We start from the raw sequence: 20,411 nt of genomic DNA on the forward strand, positions 1-20,411 counted from the left end.
AACGTGGCGCGCCCGCCGCAGTCCTCCGGGTGGCGCTCCACCGCCCGAAACAAGTCTCTTCGTCCAACGACAGGGCGGCTGAGACACGTTCAATCTAAAAATACACCTGCCTCATCAACCTAAATTACAAATAGACGCGGCGGCAGTGAGGATCACTCAGAGCCAGACCCAGTTAAGTCACAAAGAGAAATTTGATTTGTGACACGTGGTCAGAGAGCCGCTCACGTGGAGAAACAGCCGCCGCTCACAAAATGTTATATTGTTACCGGTCATTGTGACTGACAGAGGAGTAACAATCCCGTCCAAATCTATTTGAACCTGTCACCTAAAATGATGGATTAAATAAAAGGATATTCGATGATATACTGTCTATACATGTATATTTAGACAGAAAAGATTTGAGGCCGTTGAAAGGGCTTCAACAGAAATTGCATCTGCGGCTCTACTACAATAAACAATTGTTGAATAGAATTTTTCCAACAGCAATCTGAAACAACATGTTATCATTGTTGTTTTTTAAGCCACGACAGTGAGTGTTTTTTTAAAAAAAAAACAAAAAAAAAACCAGATATAAATTGAGCGTTTCTATCTGCCTCTGCACTCAGGAGGTTTAAATCTTCATCGTCTGTTTTCACCAAAAAAATGAAAAAAGTAATAAAAAAAATAAAACCATCTCCCTCAACAATATGAATCAGGCGACACAGTGAAGGGTCTAAGACAGACCTCAGGTTGTGATATGAAATATTGATTTTTGGAGAGATGCCATCATGGCTGTGCTCCCTCAGCAAGGACTTCAATTTAGATGCTATTTTGGTTGGGAGTGGCAGGAGGAGGAGGAGGAGGAGGAGGAAGAGGAAGGAAGAGGAGGATGAGGAAGGGGAGGAGGAGGAGGAGGAGGACAACAGGTTCAGACTCCCACATCTGACTGTGATATTTACTTAGCAACGAAACCGAACTGAAGACGGTCGGTGAAGAACTAAAGAAAAAAACAAACCACAAAAAAAGCTCCATGATTGTGCAGATAAATGATGCTCGCTCGGTGAGGAAAGACGTGGAACACTCGGCTGCAATAACGCAACCTCACTCTGGGGATCAAGAGTCCAAACGACGCGGGAGATTCAAATAACTCAGAGTCATAATGAAAAGCTACATATTTATTCATGAGCGTGTCCATCTAACAAACTGACAGGAGATGGGCGCGGATGAAAGGGTGGGGGTGAAATTAATAAACCTTTTCGCAGAACACCTGCTGATTAGGAGCCGCGTCCGTATCACAGGGAAAGAAAAGCTCTGAGCGGCACCTGCACCGGATTCATCATAATCTCCTCATCATCATCATTCACCAATGATCTTCAGAAGCTCTTCACATGCCAATGGTCAAAGACAAGAGGAGGGCTTCGTGACCAGACAGACAGACAGACAGACAGACAGACGGACGGACGAGAGGCCAGAGTGACGCAGCGTCATCGTTGCTAAAGCACTTCAGCAGGGTTGCAAAGAGGCTCTGTTAGCATCAATGCTAGCAGTTAACGGCTAGTTTGACTGTCCACTAGTCAGCCGCTAGGGGGCAGGAGTATCCACATTCTGTCCTGAAGTCATAGTATGGAAAAAAGTACTAATATAACTCCTTTACTCAAGAAAGTACAAGTTCTGCTGAAGTAATTAGTATTTTGTTTTTTTTTTGCCATTAATGAAACAATATTAATTTTGCCAAAACCAGAGGTCTGGATGAGTGTCTGCATCTTATTCAACAGCTTTGCTGCTGTCAATTAAGTTTGTTTTATTTCATGCCGGCTTGCCAAGAAGAAAAAAAAAAAAGAATAAAGAATGATAAGCCTGAATGACCACAACAGAAATGAGTTGGAAAAACCTCGGCGGGGAACGACTGCGGACAGGTGCTGCTTTGTTATTTGAAAGCGGCGACGAGCCGAAGACGCTGAGTGGCAGTGCTTCCACAGGAGGGAGCAACATCCCACCGTGGGAACAGCTGATGAAGAATTAAAAAAAAAAAACCCCCGCTTTAAACGCATTGAAAGGTTGAGTTGATGACGAGGCCGAGTCACAGCGGGACTGAAGGGAAACGCCTCAACGGCAACGTTACAATTGACACTTTTACAACTCAAGTCGCCAGGCGACCATGGAGGGGGGAGGAGCGCTGAACCCGGCCGGGCCGAGCGATCCGTCGCCCCCCCTGGAGGTTCAGTCTTAAATGTTTCAGCAGCCCTTAGGAGGGAAACAAGTGTTGAAGCAGCCACGGCAGCAGCAGCAGCAGCAGCAGCAGCAGCATCCTTCTGCTGGGCAATTAGAGTGGAGACAGCAAGGACTGCGACACTCGGCTCAGAGGAGCAGCAATCGGCTTCTGGAGCTTCGTCCTTATTCTTCTGCTTTTCCTACAGCAGTGGCGACGGGCAATCTGAATTTTGTATTTTTTTTTATGTATTTATTCACTTATTTATTTATTCATTTATTTATTTATTCATTCATTTAATGCCGCCAAACATTAAAAAAATAAATAAATGCGGAAATCAATTACCGGACACTTTGCACGTAAGCTTGAGCAGCAATAAGGAGGACATGGGGCTGCTGTGGTTGTGACACGCATTAAATACCCATGCGCCGACGCTTCAGGACACAATAACTCTGGTCTTATTGGTTTGCCAGCGCCGCAGCCATGCAAGGGGGCTCGCGCACCGGCAGTTCATCGAACTGGTTTTAAAAAGCACAGAGGGATTCAGGGCACTTCAACAACAACAACAAAAAAAAACAAACACATAATAGCAATAATCAAATTGTCTTTACCTGTGACGGACAGCTCTGTGGTCCTCCGCACCAAAAAGTTCCCAAACTGTAATTCGCAGGTGTAATTCCCAATGTCGTCCTCTTGCACTTCCCTGATGGCCAGCGTGTCCCTGCGCCGCTCGATGCTGTCCCTCCACTGCTTGGGCTGGCACTCCTTCACACACACAATCAGGACGAACCGTCACATCAACTGAGCTTCACTCGGCTTCTCACTTTCAACTGGCGTGCACACGGCCGAGCTTTAAGGTCCAGTGTGTAACATTTGGATTGACTAATGACTTTTACATTGGTAAAAGCTTTACATACTGCACTTAGATGCATGAATAAAAGTATATACTGGCAGTGCAAACGGTGTAATATGGGCTATTATCCCCTTAGAACGGTTTACATATAAATATCAGAATCTCCATGGATCAGTAAGGCTCTTGCTCCCAAGCTAGCTGCCATCTTGCACCACCATTTTTCTAAGGAAGCCTGGTGTGGACAATCCAGGTCATCTGAGCAAATTCCATATTTAGGTTGACTGGTTACATTCTGAAATACACCAACAAAGAAGAAGGTGGACAAGGAATCCAGGTTTGGGTGCGCAGGCCACTGTAGTTCACTGGCTTCACTAAACTCTGGAGAGGGAGGGGAAGCGAAAGAGCGCTGCAATCTAAATTGTAACCACTGGATGTCGCTGTTTGTTGTCAAAATCTCAAAGTATTACACGCTGAACCTTGAAGGAAGGCCGGTATTTAAGGAAGCCTGCCTGACAGCGTGTTTTGTATTTAGGCCACTGTCGGACGGGCTTCATGAAAATTTTTACACACTGGGTCTTTAAGATGAAAGTCAAAAGAAGGAGTCTTTTTTTTTTTTTTCGCAAAAAAAGAAATTACTGCGGCATTGACTGCATGGAAACAAACAGGCTGAGAAGGAAGTGTATTGCAGTTTGCAGCGATTTGAATAAATCCCCCCAAAAAAGTGTTTGTGGCACGAGGCGAGTACGGATTTGAGGAATTTAGAATTTAAATTCAGTAAATGGAATTTGGACAGCAGGAAAGCCCACAACAGCAGCAGCAGCAGTGGACAGCATGAGCACTGCAGGCTCAGCGTCAGACCACCATCATAGAGTGGGGCCCTCCCAGCCTCCTGGAGGCCTGTAGCCCGCTGGCCAATATCTGTTTTAATTCGCTTCAGTGGGGGAAACTGATCAAAACGGCCATGTGTTCATAGTTAAACTGGCCCTCCAGCTTTGGCCTCGAGCTCCGACTGGCCGCTGAGTCAATACTGATTCATCCCGGGCCTCTGATTTAGACATCCAGGTGACGTCCAAGAGTGACCAGTTAGAATGGAGACCAAACTCAGAGCTAACTGGACCTGGCTGTCACCCTCAAATGAATAAAATTGCCGGAGGCAATTTCATATTAATTGAAAGGAATGATTTCATTCATCACATATTTCGGCCAACGCTTCAATCCGTTCGCTGCCTCTTTATGTAATAGCAGTTTGACAGGAAGCGTGTTACCTTGTACCACACGATTTGCGGCTCCACCCCTGGCTGGATGTAGTCCTCCATCCCCTGGCAGCTGATGTCTTTGCTCTTGCTCAGCTCCGCCTTCTCAAAGAACCTCATCTTGGAGTTGTAGCAGAGGCCCGTGTCGTTCTCGGCCACCGTGAGGGACATAGAAACCTTCATGCAGTACGTGGAGTTCCTGCAAGAGAGCCAGGCACAGAAGGAAAATGCACAGAGTCAATGAATCAGTCAGGGGGAACAAACGAGCTGGAATCGGACTAATTCAGGCGCAAACCTTCAGCAGGAGCATCCGTCAGTTCCGAGTGAGCCACAAAATGCAGCAGCGGGAGGCACAAATCTGCCTTGCTAGTGATGCGAGACCTTTTTTTTTTTTTTTTTATGGGGAAACGTCCAAAAAAGCTGCGTAAAGAATCAATTCTCAGCAACAATTTATTTTCCGTTCACAATGCGCCAATATCAACCCTGAATTCCGCGATGACAACAAAGCCCTGCGTGCGAACGCACACCGGTGCGTTTGCAGGGGCGGGAGCGGGCGGTAATGTGGGACGACAGCCCCGAACGTCAGCGGCACTCGGAGATTGATCGAAGCCTTTTGTTTCCGCGCAATAAACACACACAGTCGGAGGCGGCACGCAAATTCAGCCGCTGGCGCAGACGCCGGAGCACTCAGGTTCACACGCGAAGGGAGGGAATTTATCACGCCAGGCGGCGGCAAGGGGGGGCGGTTGCAAGATGGATGTTTTGGAAACGGCGTGCCGCTTGGCGACACACACACACACACACACACACACACACACACGCACACACACAGACACACTTGGGAAGGCACATCCAGTCACTGCAGCACTCGTCTGGTACGTACCGAGGGCAGTTAGCTAGGAGTCCTCTCAGGGATCCCGACGGGGATCGACTCCATCTACACAAACAAATTGCTGCTGAATGACAGAAAAAAAAGTGTGTGTGTGTGTGGGGGGGTGGATAATAATGTGGAAAAAAATGACACGGCGGCTTTTACAGCGAGCCAGTTTGGGTCGTTAGCAGGACACGGATTTTGAGATTGGATCTGCTGCCGAGGTAATTCTGAACAGGACACAGGGATCAATGAACACATCGATTCACTGGGGGAAAGTTGTGCTATTTAAAGGGGTGGTTGGAGGGAGGGGGGTGGGGCAGAAGCTGAGGTCCTCGATGATCAATGACTTCGACGACGGCGTCCTTTCTTGGGCCAAACTGGCTAATAAGACTGTCACAGCTGACAACAAGCGCTCACACGCCCGGCTGCAGAAAATCCCCCCTGATGCCCCTCCCCCTCCCTGCCCACCCCCACCCCTCTTTAAAAAAAGCCAAACAAATTGGCAGTGTTTAGGAAAATCTCGCTGCTAATTTCCTCGACTAAAGCTGGTTACACAAATTGAGCTGAACCAACAAACAATTGCAAACATGTTAAATCCTGACATAATTGCGCAGCATTAGCAGCCGCGGGTGGATTAGAGCCAAGCGCCGCCGCCGCCACTGCGCACACTGGCCGGCGCCGGGCGAAATCGTTCACCGGCCCCTCCGACGTGGCTGGGGCTGCGCGCGCACGTGCGCGCATGCAAATGCGACATGATGTGGAGATTATCCCGGACAACTTGTAGCAGATGGACACCTGTGCAAATGAGATCCTGCGGGTGCAGCTCCCCCTCCCTGTTCAATACTCTGGCTGGTGCCGATAAACCCGGCCGCTGCAGGAGGGGGAGCGATAGGGGTGGAACTGTGTCATTGGCTCCGCATGAGTGATGGATGGCGTGGGCCAACGCCGTGTCCTACCGTGTCTCTTCCAAACGTCCGCATCCATCAGAGAACCTCTTCAGCCCCAAAGAGGCGCGGACGCACCCCCTTCACCGGCCACTTAGCGGGAGTAATATTCATGAGGGTCCAGCCGAAGGGGGCAGGAAGTCATGCAGCCCGCCGCTCCGAGCTCCAGGGCGGCCACGGGTAACAAGCCAAGTTGTGGCGTTAATGGGTGTCAGTGTCTGTCACGCGTGTCAAACCTGCGGTGGGGATACACAGCGATGATAGATAGCGTCCCGCACGCATCAGCCAGAGTCAAGCGGCGGTTGGCTGACAGCTACTGTACACCGCCGCAGGGCAGTAGGGGGTGCAGCTCCCACAGGGTGCCGTGTGCGGCAGAGTCGCCCAAAGTGGGAAATGTCTCCACTGTTTGCGATTGGACGGGGAAGTTTTTCAGATTGTTCACCGCTACAAGGTTGTGTTTGGTACACGGAGGCAAATATCTGAGGTGTGTGTCGCAGATTCCAGGAGAAGTTCTGTGACTGGTACAAGTGTGACAAGACGCCACCGCCGCTGCCGAGCGACAGATTGAGGAAGACTTGCGTCTCATCGGCGACAAGAGCCGTGCACGGGAAAGCCGACGGTAGATCTCAGCCGGCAAAGAAACACCCTGCGACAGAGCAGCAGGAACAAGGGGGAAACGTGCACCTTTAACTTGCATCGTCACCACTGTTAAATAAGAGCTGAATCGATTGGGAACTCTCCCGAGGCCGTTATGGCACCTGGGGCGGGGGAGGAAATTAATGAACTAATTTAATGAATCTCTTAATTAACGCAACTCCCCTCTAATAGAAAGTTAGATGATGGAATCATTTCTGATTATCCATCGCGCCGCACGCTCAACTAACAATGACTTTGGCGGAGAATTACACAGACGGAGGCGCGTACGGCGGAAGGTCGGGCGGATGATTGAAGGCAGCAACCCCCACCACCACCACCACCACCACCACCACCCCTCCCAGGCGAGGAGCCATTAAACAGTGCGGTGGAATCATCCCATCAAGCGTGTTAATCATTTGGACGGTGGTTGCGCTGACCTACCTCATTACCAGGGGACACACGGTGTCTGGGCCTCACATCGCACCTTACAAAAGGCAGCAAGTCTTCATCAACACAAGCGGAGCAGATTTGAACCGTCGCCACCCCTTAAATTTCCTCACAAGAAACACCAGCGTTGCTGCAGTGCTGCATCTGAAGCCTCCAGGCGAGGATGGACTCGGGATCGAGCAACCAAAGACACCGCAGGAGGACTGTTGGGCCGTTTTCAAACACAATTTACACAAAAGGAACCAAAAAAGAAACTAAAACAATCACAGTGAGCGCAATTCTGCTCGGGGACTGGATTGCCGCCAATCGCGTCAGCGTGTACCTGTGCTGGGATACCTACGTCAGCCAGGAGGGGGCGGACTTCCGTGAGACAGCGGCGGTGACAGCAGCGCGGCATAACCGGACGTCCCGTAGCAGCTGAATGGAACCAGGGCGTCTCCCACAGGTTCAGCTGAGTCTCGGCTTGCAGAGATATTGCTGCCGTCCCGGCCCTGAACTCTTACCTGCTGGTTGATGCAGAGTCCAACAGATGCAAAGCAAAGCATTTTGGGATGGCCCTCGCTCCTACCTCAGTCTAACATAGGACTGGGTACCATTCAAAATTCTTGGTTGCGATGCCAATTTTGATGCCTTGATTTCGATGTCGGTTCCAGAGCGATGCTCTCTTTTGATACCAGCCTTTTTCATACACGTATTTGAACAAGAGCCACAATGTCGTTTTCTTTGTGTATGCAGACGCCAATTGTTGCTCAAACAAACGTTTGCGAGTGTCTTTAGTTCGCATCTTTATAATGTAAAAGCCAATCAACAGAGGCGTTAGATACCAAACGTTTATAGGCTTGCAGAGGCTAAGATTGACTTTCTCAGAGATTGGAATTCGTCGCCAAAAGATTATCGATTTTTCAACCTTCGACGGTGCTACAAATGCATCCAAGTTTGGTAACCAGCCCTCGTCAACAGAGCTGATTTGTGTGCGTTGGGACTGCGCTTGCTCTATTTATTTGCTCTTCCAAAAGGCAGATTACATCGTACCGTGTCATGTGGCGCCGCGTCCCGCCAGATACAGACACAAGTGTGAAGCCAAAGCGCTGGGGTGTTGCAACAGCAGCCTGGCCTGGCTGTCAAAACCCAGCCAAGATTCACCCAGACCCAGAAAAGGTCGAGCCAGTTCCCTTAAATCAGGATTTTATCGGCCCTGTGTATTATTTATGGCCGGGACGAAGGTCACGGTGAGTTGTGCGGGAAGAGCGGCGCTCCTACCTGTGGCGCCAGCTCATAACTCACCTGTCAGCGGCTGCACCGAGCCGGCATGATGAAGCACCGCGGCTCCCCGGGTCTGACTGCGAGCCAACTGCTTCCTGCTCAGCCCGCTGCCTCGGAGCCAGGCGCTCGCCGCAACAATCAAGTCCCGCCTCAATTATGCCAGAGTCGCTCCCGCTTTGTCCTTGTCTCCTATTGAAAGGCCTTTGTCTCGTCAGGCTTGTTTTATAGAATTCCTCCTACAGAGGCCTTGCAATGGCACACAAATGCTCAAAAAAAAAAGAAGTTTTTAAATAAAGACGAGCGGCGGCTGGTCTGTACTCTCCACAAGAGCGGCTAGAAGGGAAGAGAAGCTCCCTCCAGACTCACACGCACAAGCACACACGGAGCGTTTTAAGAGACTCAAAAGAAGAAAGCTACTTCTGTTGAAAAACAGATGGAATTAATGATTAAACGTAGTTCACATGCAAACCAAGTATGGACGTTCTTATGCTTACAAGAGGGGGATTGGGGAGGGGGCCAAAAAAAACTAATTTACACTTGGGAAGGGGCTTTAAAATGTTCTTGCATTGTGCTGTGAACGTCCAGATGGTTGCCAGGATTAGGAAAATACCGTCGGAAAACAAGCGTTGATGATCATCCTTTGAATATGTCCGTCAAGAGCTGAAGGTTTGTTTGGAGTAGGATAGAAGTGACAAAACTGCTGTTTACACACAAACGTGTGACAATCTCATCATCAGCCGTGGCTACGGTAGCCGCTATGAGCTGCATTGGCTAACGGACCTCTTGCTAGAGCCAGTTGGCAGTAAAAGTGGAGCAAATTAGAAAGTGAAGTGTTTCAGTTTTTATATGTCATTGGTATTTTAAGCTGAATAGCTTCCAGGCCCTGAATAGCTTGATGAGACCCCAAAGCCAGTCAACGACGACCACGGCCGCCGTCTGGCCGAACGAGGCGCGGACGCAAATATTTAAAGTGGTTAAAAAAAAAAAGCGAGAGAGCATGTGTGTGCGAGCCAGAGACGACTGCTGTTCCGGGGGAGCAGCCTCTTTAGGCCGACGCTCGCTCGAATAACCATCCACTTACTGTATCATCATCAGCCTTTTATTGCAGCCATTACATCCCAGAATACTCCTGCTGCTTCCACCGTTAGCTTGCGGGCGCAGAAAGAAAAAGACATGTTTGAGGAGCAAGGGGGTCAAAGGTCATGCACCAGCCGGTTGGAGGTCAAGGAATCTGACGACGTATCTGAGATCAGATTCCAATGAAAAGCGAGGCAGCAGTAGCAGCAGCTCCGCAAATCTCTTTAGCATCGGCCGTTCTCGCGCCCACTTCCTCTTGTTTATTATTTATTCATTTTTGGAATTTCTTTTCCGGGTACGAGAGTGAGGAGGGCCTGCCCTGTCACTTAAGGACGCCAGTCGGTCGGCGATTGGAGCAAACAACCACGACAACAAGCAACCATCCTTACCATCCAAACTTATTTTTTTCCCCGTCAGAAAGTGAGGCGGAGCAGCTTCTCACTCTGCCGCCTCGGCTTCCAGCGAGGAGGGAAAAAAAACGCTGGAATTAGCAACTGTATAAATCTAATAGGCTGACAGAGACGCTGCAGCACCGGCAGCAACTGCACAACCCCCAGGGCCCAGTGTGTGTGGGTGTGTGAGTGTGTGTGTGTGTGTGTGTGTGTGTGAGCGCTAGGATACACACACACTGCAGATGCCTTTGGTGGGCGCTCGCTCGGCTGCTCCCGGGGGTCCAACATCTGAGACACACATTTGACACACAACGCTGCTCGTCGGCTCCTTCCACTGCAGCGCACAATATACCACGGTCCCTCATCATGTGTTCTCCATGCATCTCTTGCATGTGTGTGTCTGTGTGTGCGTTGGCCTGCTTTTGCGCGGATTGCCACACAACTCCTGTCTCGTCTCAGGGGAGCCGGGAACTGACAGGACGCCTGTGTGTTTGCATGCATGTGTGTGTGTGTTTGTGTGTGTGTGTGTGTGTGTGTGTGTGTGTGTGTGTGTGTGTGTGTGTGTGTGTGTGTGCGTGCGCCTGGGCAGACGTGCAACAGACGAGAGGGAGTGCGGTCCGTAAGAGAGGCAGCAGGGAGCCAACCAACGGGACGCTAGGCTAACAGGACGCTACGCTAGCTGCCGTTAGCATCTCCCTCAAGCCAGAGAGGAAGACAAAAATGAACAAATGAGGTCACGGTTTGATTGCCGAGTGTGTATAAACGCTACTTCAGCACACAGAGTTGTTTTGCTATGAAATAGAATAATAATAATAATGAGAGAGTAGGCGGCGCCAATGCGGTAAAGATCAAGGTTGAGTCCCAGGTTGACATTTTGACTCCCCTGCTCGAGGGGACGCATTTGTTTTTCCTCTGGTCATACAAAGCGCTTTGAGACATCTCTGCATGTGATTTAGCACTGTGTGCAAATAAAAAGTTGATTGACTGGTTGACTGAAACATCTCTGAGGGTCAATTAGACGCTGAAGAGAAGAGCGTTGGTCATCCGATTCCTTCCACTCTTTTGACTCATGTCAGCCGTTGGTGACTTTCAAACTCCATGACTTTTAGTTCCTCGTCACACTCTTATAAAAGACGTGTTTCCTGATTGGCTGAGGGGCTCCACTCCACAGATCCGCCGCCGTGCGTTAATACGCCGCTATCAATCATTCCACAGTGGTCAGCGCCGCCTGCACACGGCATCCCACAATGCACTTCTCTCTCTCAGGCCTTTCAAAGCCCTCCCCCCCCCCATCTCCCCGCCCTCCCTTTTGAAAGTCAGTGTGCACGGCCGACTAATGAGGCGGTCAGGAGCAGTTGCCCTTTACGCTCAAGGTTAATGTGTTATAACTACATAATAAAGCATGTTGGACACTGAGCATTAATTCACCTTCAAATTCTGCGCTCAGACCGACAAACCGGTGCCTTCTTTAGTGGTTCATTCTGTCGCATGTGTCGGACTTGGCGCATTACGGTCGAAAGGACGGGGAAAGGAGCGTCACACTGAAATGTTTCACTTCCAGTCTCTTGCAAAAGGAAAAAAAAAAACATAAAACAAAATATGGCATCATTTGTATTTGCAGTCCCGTAGCGACGCGAGCAGCTGCTGGATGCTTTGATGAACATTCGGAATCAGTGCAACTGATTGCAGCGTCAGTGTCGCAGTAAAGGTCTGCAGAGGGCTGTGAATGAGCCGTTTGGGCAGCGAGGAAGATGGAAGTCTATGGGTGCCGCACAGCACCCAGTAGATGTGTGTGGGAGAGAGAGAGAGTGTGTGTAATAGGTCCGGAACTTTATCGCATAAATTTGATCATTAACTCACCAAGAAATCGAGGCGTGAACAAAAAAAAGATTCTTGAATTTTATAATTTACACTCTAGACAACATGGGACCTTTTTCAGCACAGGACGGATTTTCGGAAGTTAACTGCGCCAACACGTTAGCTGTGCTAACAACAAACGTGATGGTAGACAGTGCCAACGCCGCCTTGCTGAGCTCAGTGAGAGGGGAATTTCTCTAGCTGCTAGATCCATAGCCGATTAAAATACGATTAATTTTGATTAATTCATTACAAAGACCATCAAAAATTTGATCACATTTTTTTTAACCAAGACCCACCAGTAATCAAAACTTTATTTTTTCTTCTTGTGATTGACAAAATCAATAAAGCAACCCCAGCAGTGAAAGTTGCAGCGACTCACCTCAGCACGCAGGAGTAGTAGCCGGTGTCGTCCAACTGGGCCGGCCGGAACCAGATGGCGTCCTCCTCCTTGCTCATGCGGGCACCGTCGAAGCTGATTGGCTCCTCAAAGTCGCCGTGGCCGGCGCTCTTGTACCACATGAGGCTGAGGCCGGCGGCCTGCGCGTGCGTGTAGTTGGCCCGGATGTAGCCGTAGAAGAGAGCGCACTTGATCCGCACCGGCTCCCCCAGGAGGACCCGGTACTTCAGGTAGTCCACCGACCAATCGGTGCAGCCCTCCACTGCAAGAGAGAGAGGGGCAGACGGGGGGGGGGGGGTCAGGGCACCATTCACCTTCCACGAGACAAAGTCATAAATAAATCAGAGGAAGTCAGAGGACGGTTTGAAACATAAAGGGGGGGGAAATGGTTGAAATCTGTTGCACACGACAGGATAGATAGATAGATAGATAGATAGATAGATAGATAGATAGATAGATACTTGGGCCTGGTCGGTTTGTAAAGAATAAGCATCATTTTACATATTTGTATAAGAGGGCTACCCGACAGATCTTATATATGAAAGAGGTTGGAGCAACAACTCTTATTGGCCTCGAGAGCTCCATCTGGTGGACCTGTGCCGGCTGGACGTTTTCCTTGCAATAAATTATTCCTTTGCAATCAAGTCAGCGGGGACTCCTTCAACTTGTACACATCATCGCTGCACGAGACAACAATAACTTGGCGCCACAAACAGGATACACAAGAGTGAGTGAGTGAGTGGGTGAGTGAGTGGGTAGGCAGGTATGAAGGTAGGTCGGTAGGTGGATGTTCGCCAATGTCAAAATACCATGATTCAGCCCAATTCATTGGTCCGCCTCTGAGCAAGGCAATCCAGAAATCACAGAAATACAAGACAGGAAATGGGAGAATGGCAGTTGGAGTTTCTCATGTTGTGCAAGCAAAGAGAAGATTTGACCAAATGTTCCCTGGAGTTTCTGCTTCTCGTCCTACTTATTTCTGCCGTGGCCGTCGCCAGGCCCTTCACAAGGAGATTTTTGCCCAAACTGCAGGTTTGCAGCACGGCTCTCTGACCGGCCTCTGGGCCCAGAACAAAGAAATCAAAGAAGACTGAGTCCTCGCCATCTGCTCCCATTATTATTATTATTATTATTATTATTATTATTATTATTATTATTATTACTATTATTATTATTATTACTATTGCTTTTTTCACTCCTCTGCTCCTGACTCTGGTGGCTCCACCTCCCTCGCAGCTCTTCCATGAACAGCTGGCGCTCACAGCTGCCGCACGCTCAACAGGCTCCGCTAATTGAGCCTCCATAAATGTTTTATTTACCCAGGAAGCCACACTGCAGCCAATCAGGTGAGGCCACACGCTGCGCTGGGCCGGGCGGGGGCGACTGATTTATATCGCTCTACCGAGGTTGTTAGAGAGAGAGGGGTGGGGGGGAAAGAGAGAGCAAGCGAGCTACTTGTCATGTGTGTTGCTCCGTGTCCAACACTCCTGACTCAATTGTTGCACCATTTTTTCTGTTTGCAGTGACGCGGTGAAAGCCATCAATCCCAAGTACACACTGCCTTCCAAGGAATACTGATCTGTCCCGATGTGATCATTTTCCTCTAATCTGTTACATGGACCTGCAGCAACAGCCACTCAGGGTGTGTCAAAGGTTTTCAAAAATAAAGCTCTCTTGTGCAGAGATTTCATAATGAATAATATTGAATTTCTATTGAATCCGGAAAGACCTCTGGTTAGCTACGAGGCTAGCTCAACCAAACCAGACAAACTTCTTTGACCCCTCCTCTTTAAAGAACCAGAGCCGTTTTGGAACCGTTGGGAACTGGAATGGAAATGAAGGAGCGGAATCATTCAAATCCGAATGACAGACGGACACAGAGACGATCCAACGGTTGGTGTGCGCTGGTGAAATGATCAGCGCTGATTGCAGCAGCTGTTCACTGGCAGGAGTTGGCGGAACGTCTTCCTGGGGATCAGCGGAAGTGCATTCAATGGTAGTGATTAGCACACTGGCTGCTGATCTACAGGAGGGAAAAGACAGTAAGAACAGCCTGAGGAGTTTATTCTCTGCCATCTCCAAAGCTGAATTTTGCCCAGGAACTCTTGTTATTGGATCTGTTGGATGGACAAGTAGCCTGCAGTGAAGTCACACTTAACAAAAAAAAAAAAAAAGATCTGTCTAATTACAAGGCTCCTCTGAGAAGCTAGACAATGGGGGGGCAGGGGGGTGACGTGGGAGGGGCGTGAAAAATGAAATCAAGAGGAAAAGACAGAGAGAAAAGGGAGCAGCAGTGGGTGAAGAGGAGCCGTTGCCATGGCGACCGAGGGGGTTCCTGTCCTCACTCATCAACAACTGGCTAATTAGTCTGCCGGCGACAACAGCTGGGAGGAGGACAAGGTGAAGAGGCGTGGGTGGGATCACCCGCCCCCCCGCTCGGGACCACCAGTCCGACATCACGGGATACTGTGTGTGTTACTGTCAATTGAAAATGAACCAAAGCTAAGTGGCGTGAGTGAGTCCCACGTCACCAACTCGCTGGGAGCGCCCCCTGTGTGTGCAACGTTCCACTGCGGCCACGCCGTCACTGTCATTACATCATTCCAGTTGCGCAACGCCGAAAGAGAAAATAATAAGTCAGAAATTGGAAAATACCGAGTAAGAAATTGAAAAGGTGTAAAAGTGGGTTTTGGGTTGAGGCGGTGAAATCACTGTCAGATAAACAATGCTTTTAAAATCAACCCCGACGGCTTGATAATAAGCATTAAAACAAGACTGCACAGTTAAAGAAAAAAAAACATTGAAATGAGAAATTAATTTCCTTGGCGGGCTGAAGCTGTTTGTCCTCGAATCCTCGGACCCTCAAAGCGCCTGTTTTAAACTCCAGAAAAGAACTTATTGCCGTTTTCCATCTATTTTCTTCCTCGCCTGTCGTGGAAATCACGATTTAACAGAGACATTTCACCGCTACGGTGAGAAAGGACCACCAGGGGACACTCTCACTTGTCCAACAAGCTAACACAAACACTCACTCACTCACACACACACACACACACACACACACCAGCAGGCCTGCTTCTATCAAAGGGTCGCTCACCTCTGAAACTCGCGTGGCAGCGGCACATAAAATGAAAGAAAGGATTGGAAGCCAAACGTGCGTTGACGGACAGTTTAGCTGCGGATGCTAATGCTAATGTGCTGGTCGCATGCCGACTGGGAGGGACGAGGACCTTCCCACAAGGTGTCAGTGCTGCTGCTGATTGGAATCCTGAATAAAACACGCCAGACTTAATCTCATGGGTGGAAAACTCTCTTTTCGTTTCACCTGCAGGACAACGCTGGGACGTTTTCCCCCATTTCAATCACATCTGCCTGATTTACTGATATTACACTGTTGCATTATGTTGGCGGGGGGGGGGGGGGGGGTCTGCAGATTGGGGGCGGGTCTGGGAGGGTGGAGCAGCTCCACCACTGAGGTGGCTTCAATCAGAGGTGATTAACACACAATTCTACTGGGCCTCCACCTTCAAACCACCGTTCTGGTTGAACCCCTGCTCCTGGGGTGGTGGTGGTGGTGGTGGGGTGGGGGAGGGTCCATCCTGGACCCTCACCGTTCTTTCACCTCTGTGGAAAAACGCTGTCGCAGCAGATCTCAATTACAGCCTGTGTGTGTGTGTGTGTGTGCGTGTGTGTGTGTGATAGGGAAGGGGGGGGGGGGGGCTCTCGACCCACTGCCGCGTGCTCGGGGAGAGATTACTTTTCAAGTAATGTATAGATACCGGAAAAATCTACTAAAGTACAGCCACACAGTGTTTGTACTTCATTACCTCCCACCTCTGGGTGAGCCCATCACTAACTCCATGGTTCATGTTGTCACTCCTTCAGGAGCCTTTGAGCAAACAAGCTGGGATAGGATTGAACCTGACCAGGGGACTTTCTCTGCAATCAATCCAAGGTTTATTTCTCCACTAATACCTGTGGAGGCCAAAACAGAAGAGCTGTTTTGTAGGAAAGCCGACCGGCGCCGCAGTTTATTCAGCGCCTCCTGAAAAAACTACTGAAAGTTCCAATGTAAAAATACAAGCGTTGACCTGAATATCTGAACAGCGACACAGGGAGCCGCAAACGGAGGCACAAAATGTTATTTTCCCAGACAGGACTATTAAAAAGGAATTTTTTTTTTCCCCCTTTGATGATGAAGCAATCAATGTGTTTAGACAGAGTCGCTGTGATTAAAAATGAGTGGCAGCCTCAGCCGTTGGTGAGGTCATCTGATGGAACTGCAGCACCAATGGGGGGGGGGGGGGGGGGGGAGAGTTGTCCAGTATGAATCTGTTCTTCCTGGTAATGTGGGAAGGCCGGTGAGTCATTGGTTGCAGCAGTGGAGCTGCAGGCTCTTTCTTCATCAATTATCAAGTTCGGTTGCAACAGCTGCACCGCAGAGTCTCTCCACAACCACGTCGGGCAGGGAAGCCAACAGAAGCGGAATTTCATTTTTCTCCTTGCCTAAAAATAATAATAATAATAATGGCAATTGTGTTGAGGTCAGAAACAAAACCACAGCCACTAATGAAGAAGGCCAGTGTGTCCATGCCTGCTGATGTAACCATGGAGCCGCACGCTGCTGCAAATTAATTAAAAAAAAAAAAAAAAAAAAAACTCCCCCAACACGCAAACTGCGACTCCTTTCATCCACAGCCAATTGGCTGATTACAAGCTCTTCATGATTTTAAAGACTCGGAATGAGGCCCCCCCCCCACCACCACCACCCACCCACCCACACACACACACACAGACATTCTGCTCCAATTAGGAGATGGGAGAAAAAAAAAAATCAATCCATGACCGTGCGCTGTCGTGCGCTGTCGTCTGACCGCAGCCGCGCCGTCGTCGCCAGGTGGCGCTCTAGCGGCGGAGGCGAGGCCAACACAAAACACACCACCATGATGCCTCGACAAATTCAATTTTCAATGACAAAAGAGATCCTCCGGGAGCCACCGCAGAAGAAGAATTAGCCGGAGGGAGAGCGGTGGAAACAAAGAAGAAAAGGAAGAAAAAACGTTACTCTGGACGCAGCCGTTTAACGCGTTCCCTTGTCGTCGTTGCTGTTTCTATGCACACACATACACACACAATTAGCGCCACTAGCTGAAGCTAAAAAGTAAACAAGGAATAAACCTAAAAAAAAAAAAAGAGCGAAGCCGCCGCAGCCCTGGAGCTTGTCAGCCGCGAGGGTTGGATAGTGATGTCACAAAGGGGTGATCCAAAATAAAGCAAGCGTCCGGGGACGTTTTGACTAAATGTGACAGTCACTGAGACTTTAACTCCGTCCACCTTCTTCTTCTTTGGATTTTGTTTGAAGACTCGAGCGTTCACCCTTAACACAAAATGTGCTGGGGCATTCAGTGAAGAAGCCTTTTCACACTCCAAGGACTTCAGGTCTGAGTCACTTCCTCTTCCTTCCACTTCCTCTGCGATCACGCCACCTCGTGGTCGTAGCCCCACACCGCCCACCAGTCATCAAGGAAAATCAAGGAGGCAGCGTCCTTGGATGGACTCTCAGAAAAAAGGAGGTAAAAAGAAAGAAAGAAAGAAAGAAAGAAGGGGAAACATAATAAAGCTTCAGGCTGTGAGCGATAAAACTCTAATTCCCCTGCTGAGATGGAGGGGCCGTCATAAAAAAAAATTCAATTAGATTTTTCTTGCTGTTAAAAGGTTAAAGAGGGCTGATCTGATTTTTCTTTTCTTTTTTTTCTAAGAGGAGGTGAAAAAAGGCAGCCGGCGTGGGACTTTGACAAAGTGTCAGGCTGATTCGGCTCAGGGGGTCGACGGTGACTCATTACAATTCAAAAACCTCTGCGTTTCAAACTAGCGGCTGCTTCTGAAAACACTTGAAAAACAATCAGTGTGTGATTCACTCTGGAGCCGGAGCAGCAGAACCAGCCTGATCCACGGATCCCATCAGAACATCAGCCTGGTGCGACTCCACACCACCGCGCGCGGCTGCAGCGTGAACTGGACATGGTTCAAACCCGACTCCCACTTCCAAATGACCGCTGTCAGTCAAACTTTGGCCCCGCCCCCCTCCCCTGCCTGGCCCGGCTGAGTTTCAAAGAGTCGCGCGAATGAAATTCAGCAGCCGAGTTGTCGGGCCAATCGGATCCAGTCACAGGAAATAGGAAAATACACACAACTGTCGGTTTGGGCTCGCTGACTCATTGCTGCATTGAAATCCATCAGAACCAGTTTTATGAAGTAATGACCTTGAATGCTCTGCGCTCATCACGAGTAGCACAAAAACCGGTCAAGACGTTCTGAACAAGTGCGGCAACGTTTTAGTGTTGAATGGAAACCATTTCCAATGCCTGATGAAAAGTGATGGAGAGAACTCCAAGTGTGCAAAACTCTGTGTGAACACACTAACAGTCGGCTGTTACAAAGAGACAGCCTGAAATATCAACCATGATGCTTCGTTGACTCTTTCATGGTTAAGCAAAACACAACTAATTGATATTGTAACACAAAGATTTGAGGAAGAAATGTTTTTCAAAGCATTCAACATCTGTAATGACGGCTACATATTGCACACTTGATGTCCATCACATTCAATTAGACACTCAGGGCAACAACTGTCACTGCCACCGCCTCCACCACCACCTTCTAAAGGCCTTCCCTCCGCCCACTTCATCCCCTCTCACTATTTAGGAAACCATCCAGTAGAATAGATCCCCAGATAAATGGGGGCCATTTGTCAGAGTAGCGCGCCGCTGGTTTCTGCCTGATCCGTCTGGTTAATATTTCGCCGGGAACCAAAGGGAAGAGAACAGACGAGTCGCTGTTGATGCAGGCGCGTCCATTAAGGAGCGTCTGCCCAAAATTAATGGCGCATTGCTGTTGTATGATTTAGCGCGTGTGCGCGCGCCAGTTAAGCCGGAGACAAATTGCTTCTGAGTTCTCCTCTGGTGATCCAACTGACGCGGGGGGGGGGGTTCCGCGAGAGGAAGTGGACAAAGCAGATCGTCACTTCGCCGACCTTTAAATGTGAAAAGAGATTTAAAAAAAAAAAAAGTAAAGGTAGTTAGGACTTTGTGGTTTCTCTGAATGCAGCCGGTTTCAAGTGGGCACGGGGCCAAATTCTATGGACGCAGTTCAAATCTCAACAGCTTGTTTTGCTTTGCCGGATCCCTTTTCAAGTGGAAGTAAAAAAAATATATATATATATATATATTAATAATAATAAAATAAAATAAGATGGTATAAAAATGGCGTTGTGGTTTGCCAGTTGAAACAGAGTTGCGAATTTCCACTTCAAAGAAAGAAAATAAAGAGCTCAGTAAAATACCCCTTCGAATGTCTGACCTTTTTATTTTTTTTCTCCTGCCTCGACAAAGCCAGCGTGGTGTTGGGCTCCTTGTCTGCTCGGACAGACTCTCAGTTTTCCGGCTTGTGGGACAAATTTCCTTTGATCTTTAAGGGTTCAAAGTATTTTAATCCAAGGTGATACCAACTCTTCAATTAATTTGAATGGACAGTCGGTCGCAGTAGGCTGGTGACACGATGAATGCACGGCCCATAAAGTGGGTTTGATAGCGGCTGGATGGCATCGACGCTTAGCATGCTAGCGTCATCATATCCCACTAGCATCTTATGATTTGCGCTGAATTCAGAGCAGCAAACGCGGACTTGTATTTGTTGACTCTATTAAAAGGGGCGACAGGATGAAAGGTCTCCTCGGCCACGGATGCAATCACCGTTTGTCAGATTCTGAGCGCAGGTGGCGGTACGGCGCTGACCTTTACGGCGCCACTCGCAGGCCCACGCCATTCATTTGTTACACATGTACTTGTGGCGTACAGTGGCACTACATCGCGGCGTTTGTGCGTGTGGGGCGGGTGTCACGCCATCGGGTCACGCTTCTGGTAATTATCGTGATCCTTTAACAACTCGGACACCGCCTTCGCCATTGATTGGGTGTTCAAAAGGCGTCCAATCCGAGGTCGCCGCCAGAGGGACGCGCCGCCATTCCAAACTCCGTTTCTGTGTCAGCCGGGCCGGCGAAGCTGCTAAACAGCTCATTGTCACATCGGGGACATTGACAAGTTGAGCCGAGCATTAATGACTCGCCGCCCGTCTTTTTATTGGAATTAATCTGTGGCGCAGACTGTTCGGGGGAGATAATTAACTGCTTTCATCTTCATTTTTTTTCCCACTCCCTGATATGTCCAAT

General features: G+C 49.0%; 1 protein-coding gene across 2 annotated transcripts in view; it reads right to left on the minus strand.

Moving 5' to 3' along the window:
• Nucleotides 1-20,411, minus strand: part of LOC142904876 (interleukin-1 receptor accessory protein-like 1) — a 130,870-nt gene that overhangs the window by 60,162 nt on the left and 50,297 nt on the right. For both annotated transcript variants that reach the window (XM_076051250.1, XM_076051249.1), the window contains exons 3-5: nucleotides 12,167-12,446; nucleotides 4,307-4,493; nucleotides 2,800-2,953 (exon numbers count right to left, since the gene is read on the minus strand). In XM_076051250.1, coding sequence (XP_075907365.1) covers nucleotides 2,800-2,953; nucleotides 4,307-4,493; nucleotides 12,167-12,446 — 621 coding nt within the window. The remainder of the gene's footprint in view (nucleotides 1-2,799; nucleotides 2,954-4,306; nucleotides 4,494-12,166; nucleotides 12,447-20,411) is intronic.

Source organism: Nelusetta ayraudi, unplaced genomic scaffold (assembly GCF_046127955.1).
Source record: "Nelusetta ayraudi isolate G7.1 ecotype Tasmania unplaced genomic scaffold, CSIRO-AGI_Nayr_v1 ptg000134l, whole genome shotgun sequence".
Classification (NCBI taxonomy): domain Eukaryota; kingdom Metazoa; phylum Chordata; class Actinopteri; order Tetraodontiformes; family Monacanthidae; genus Nelusetta; species Nelusetta ayraudi.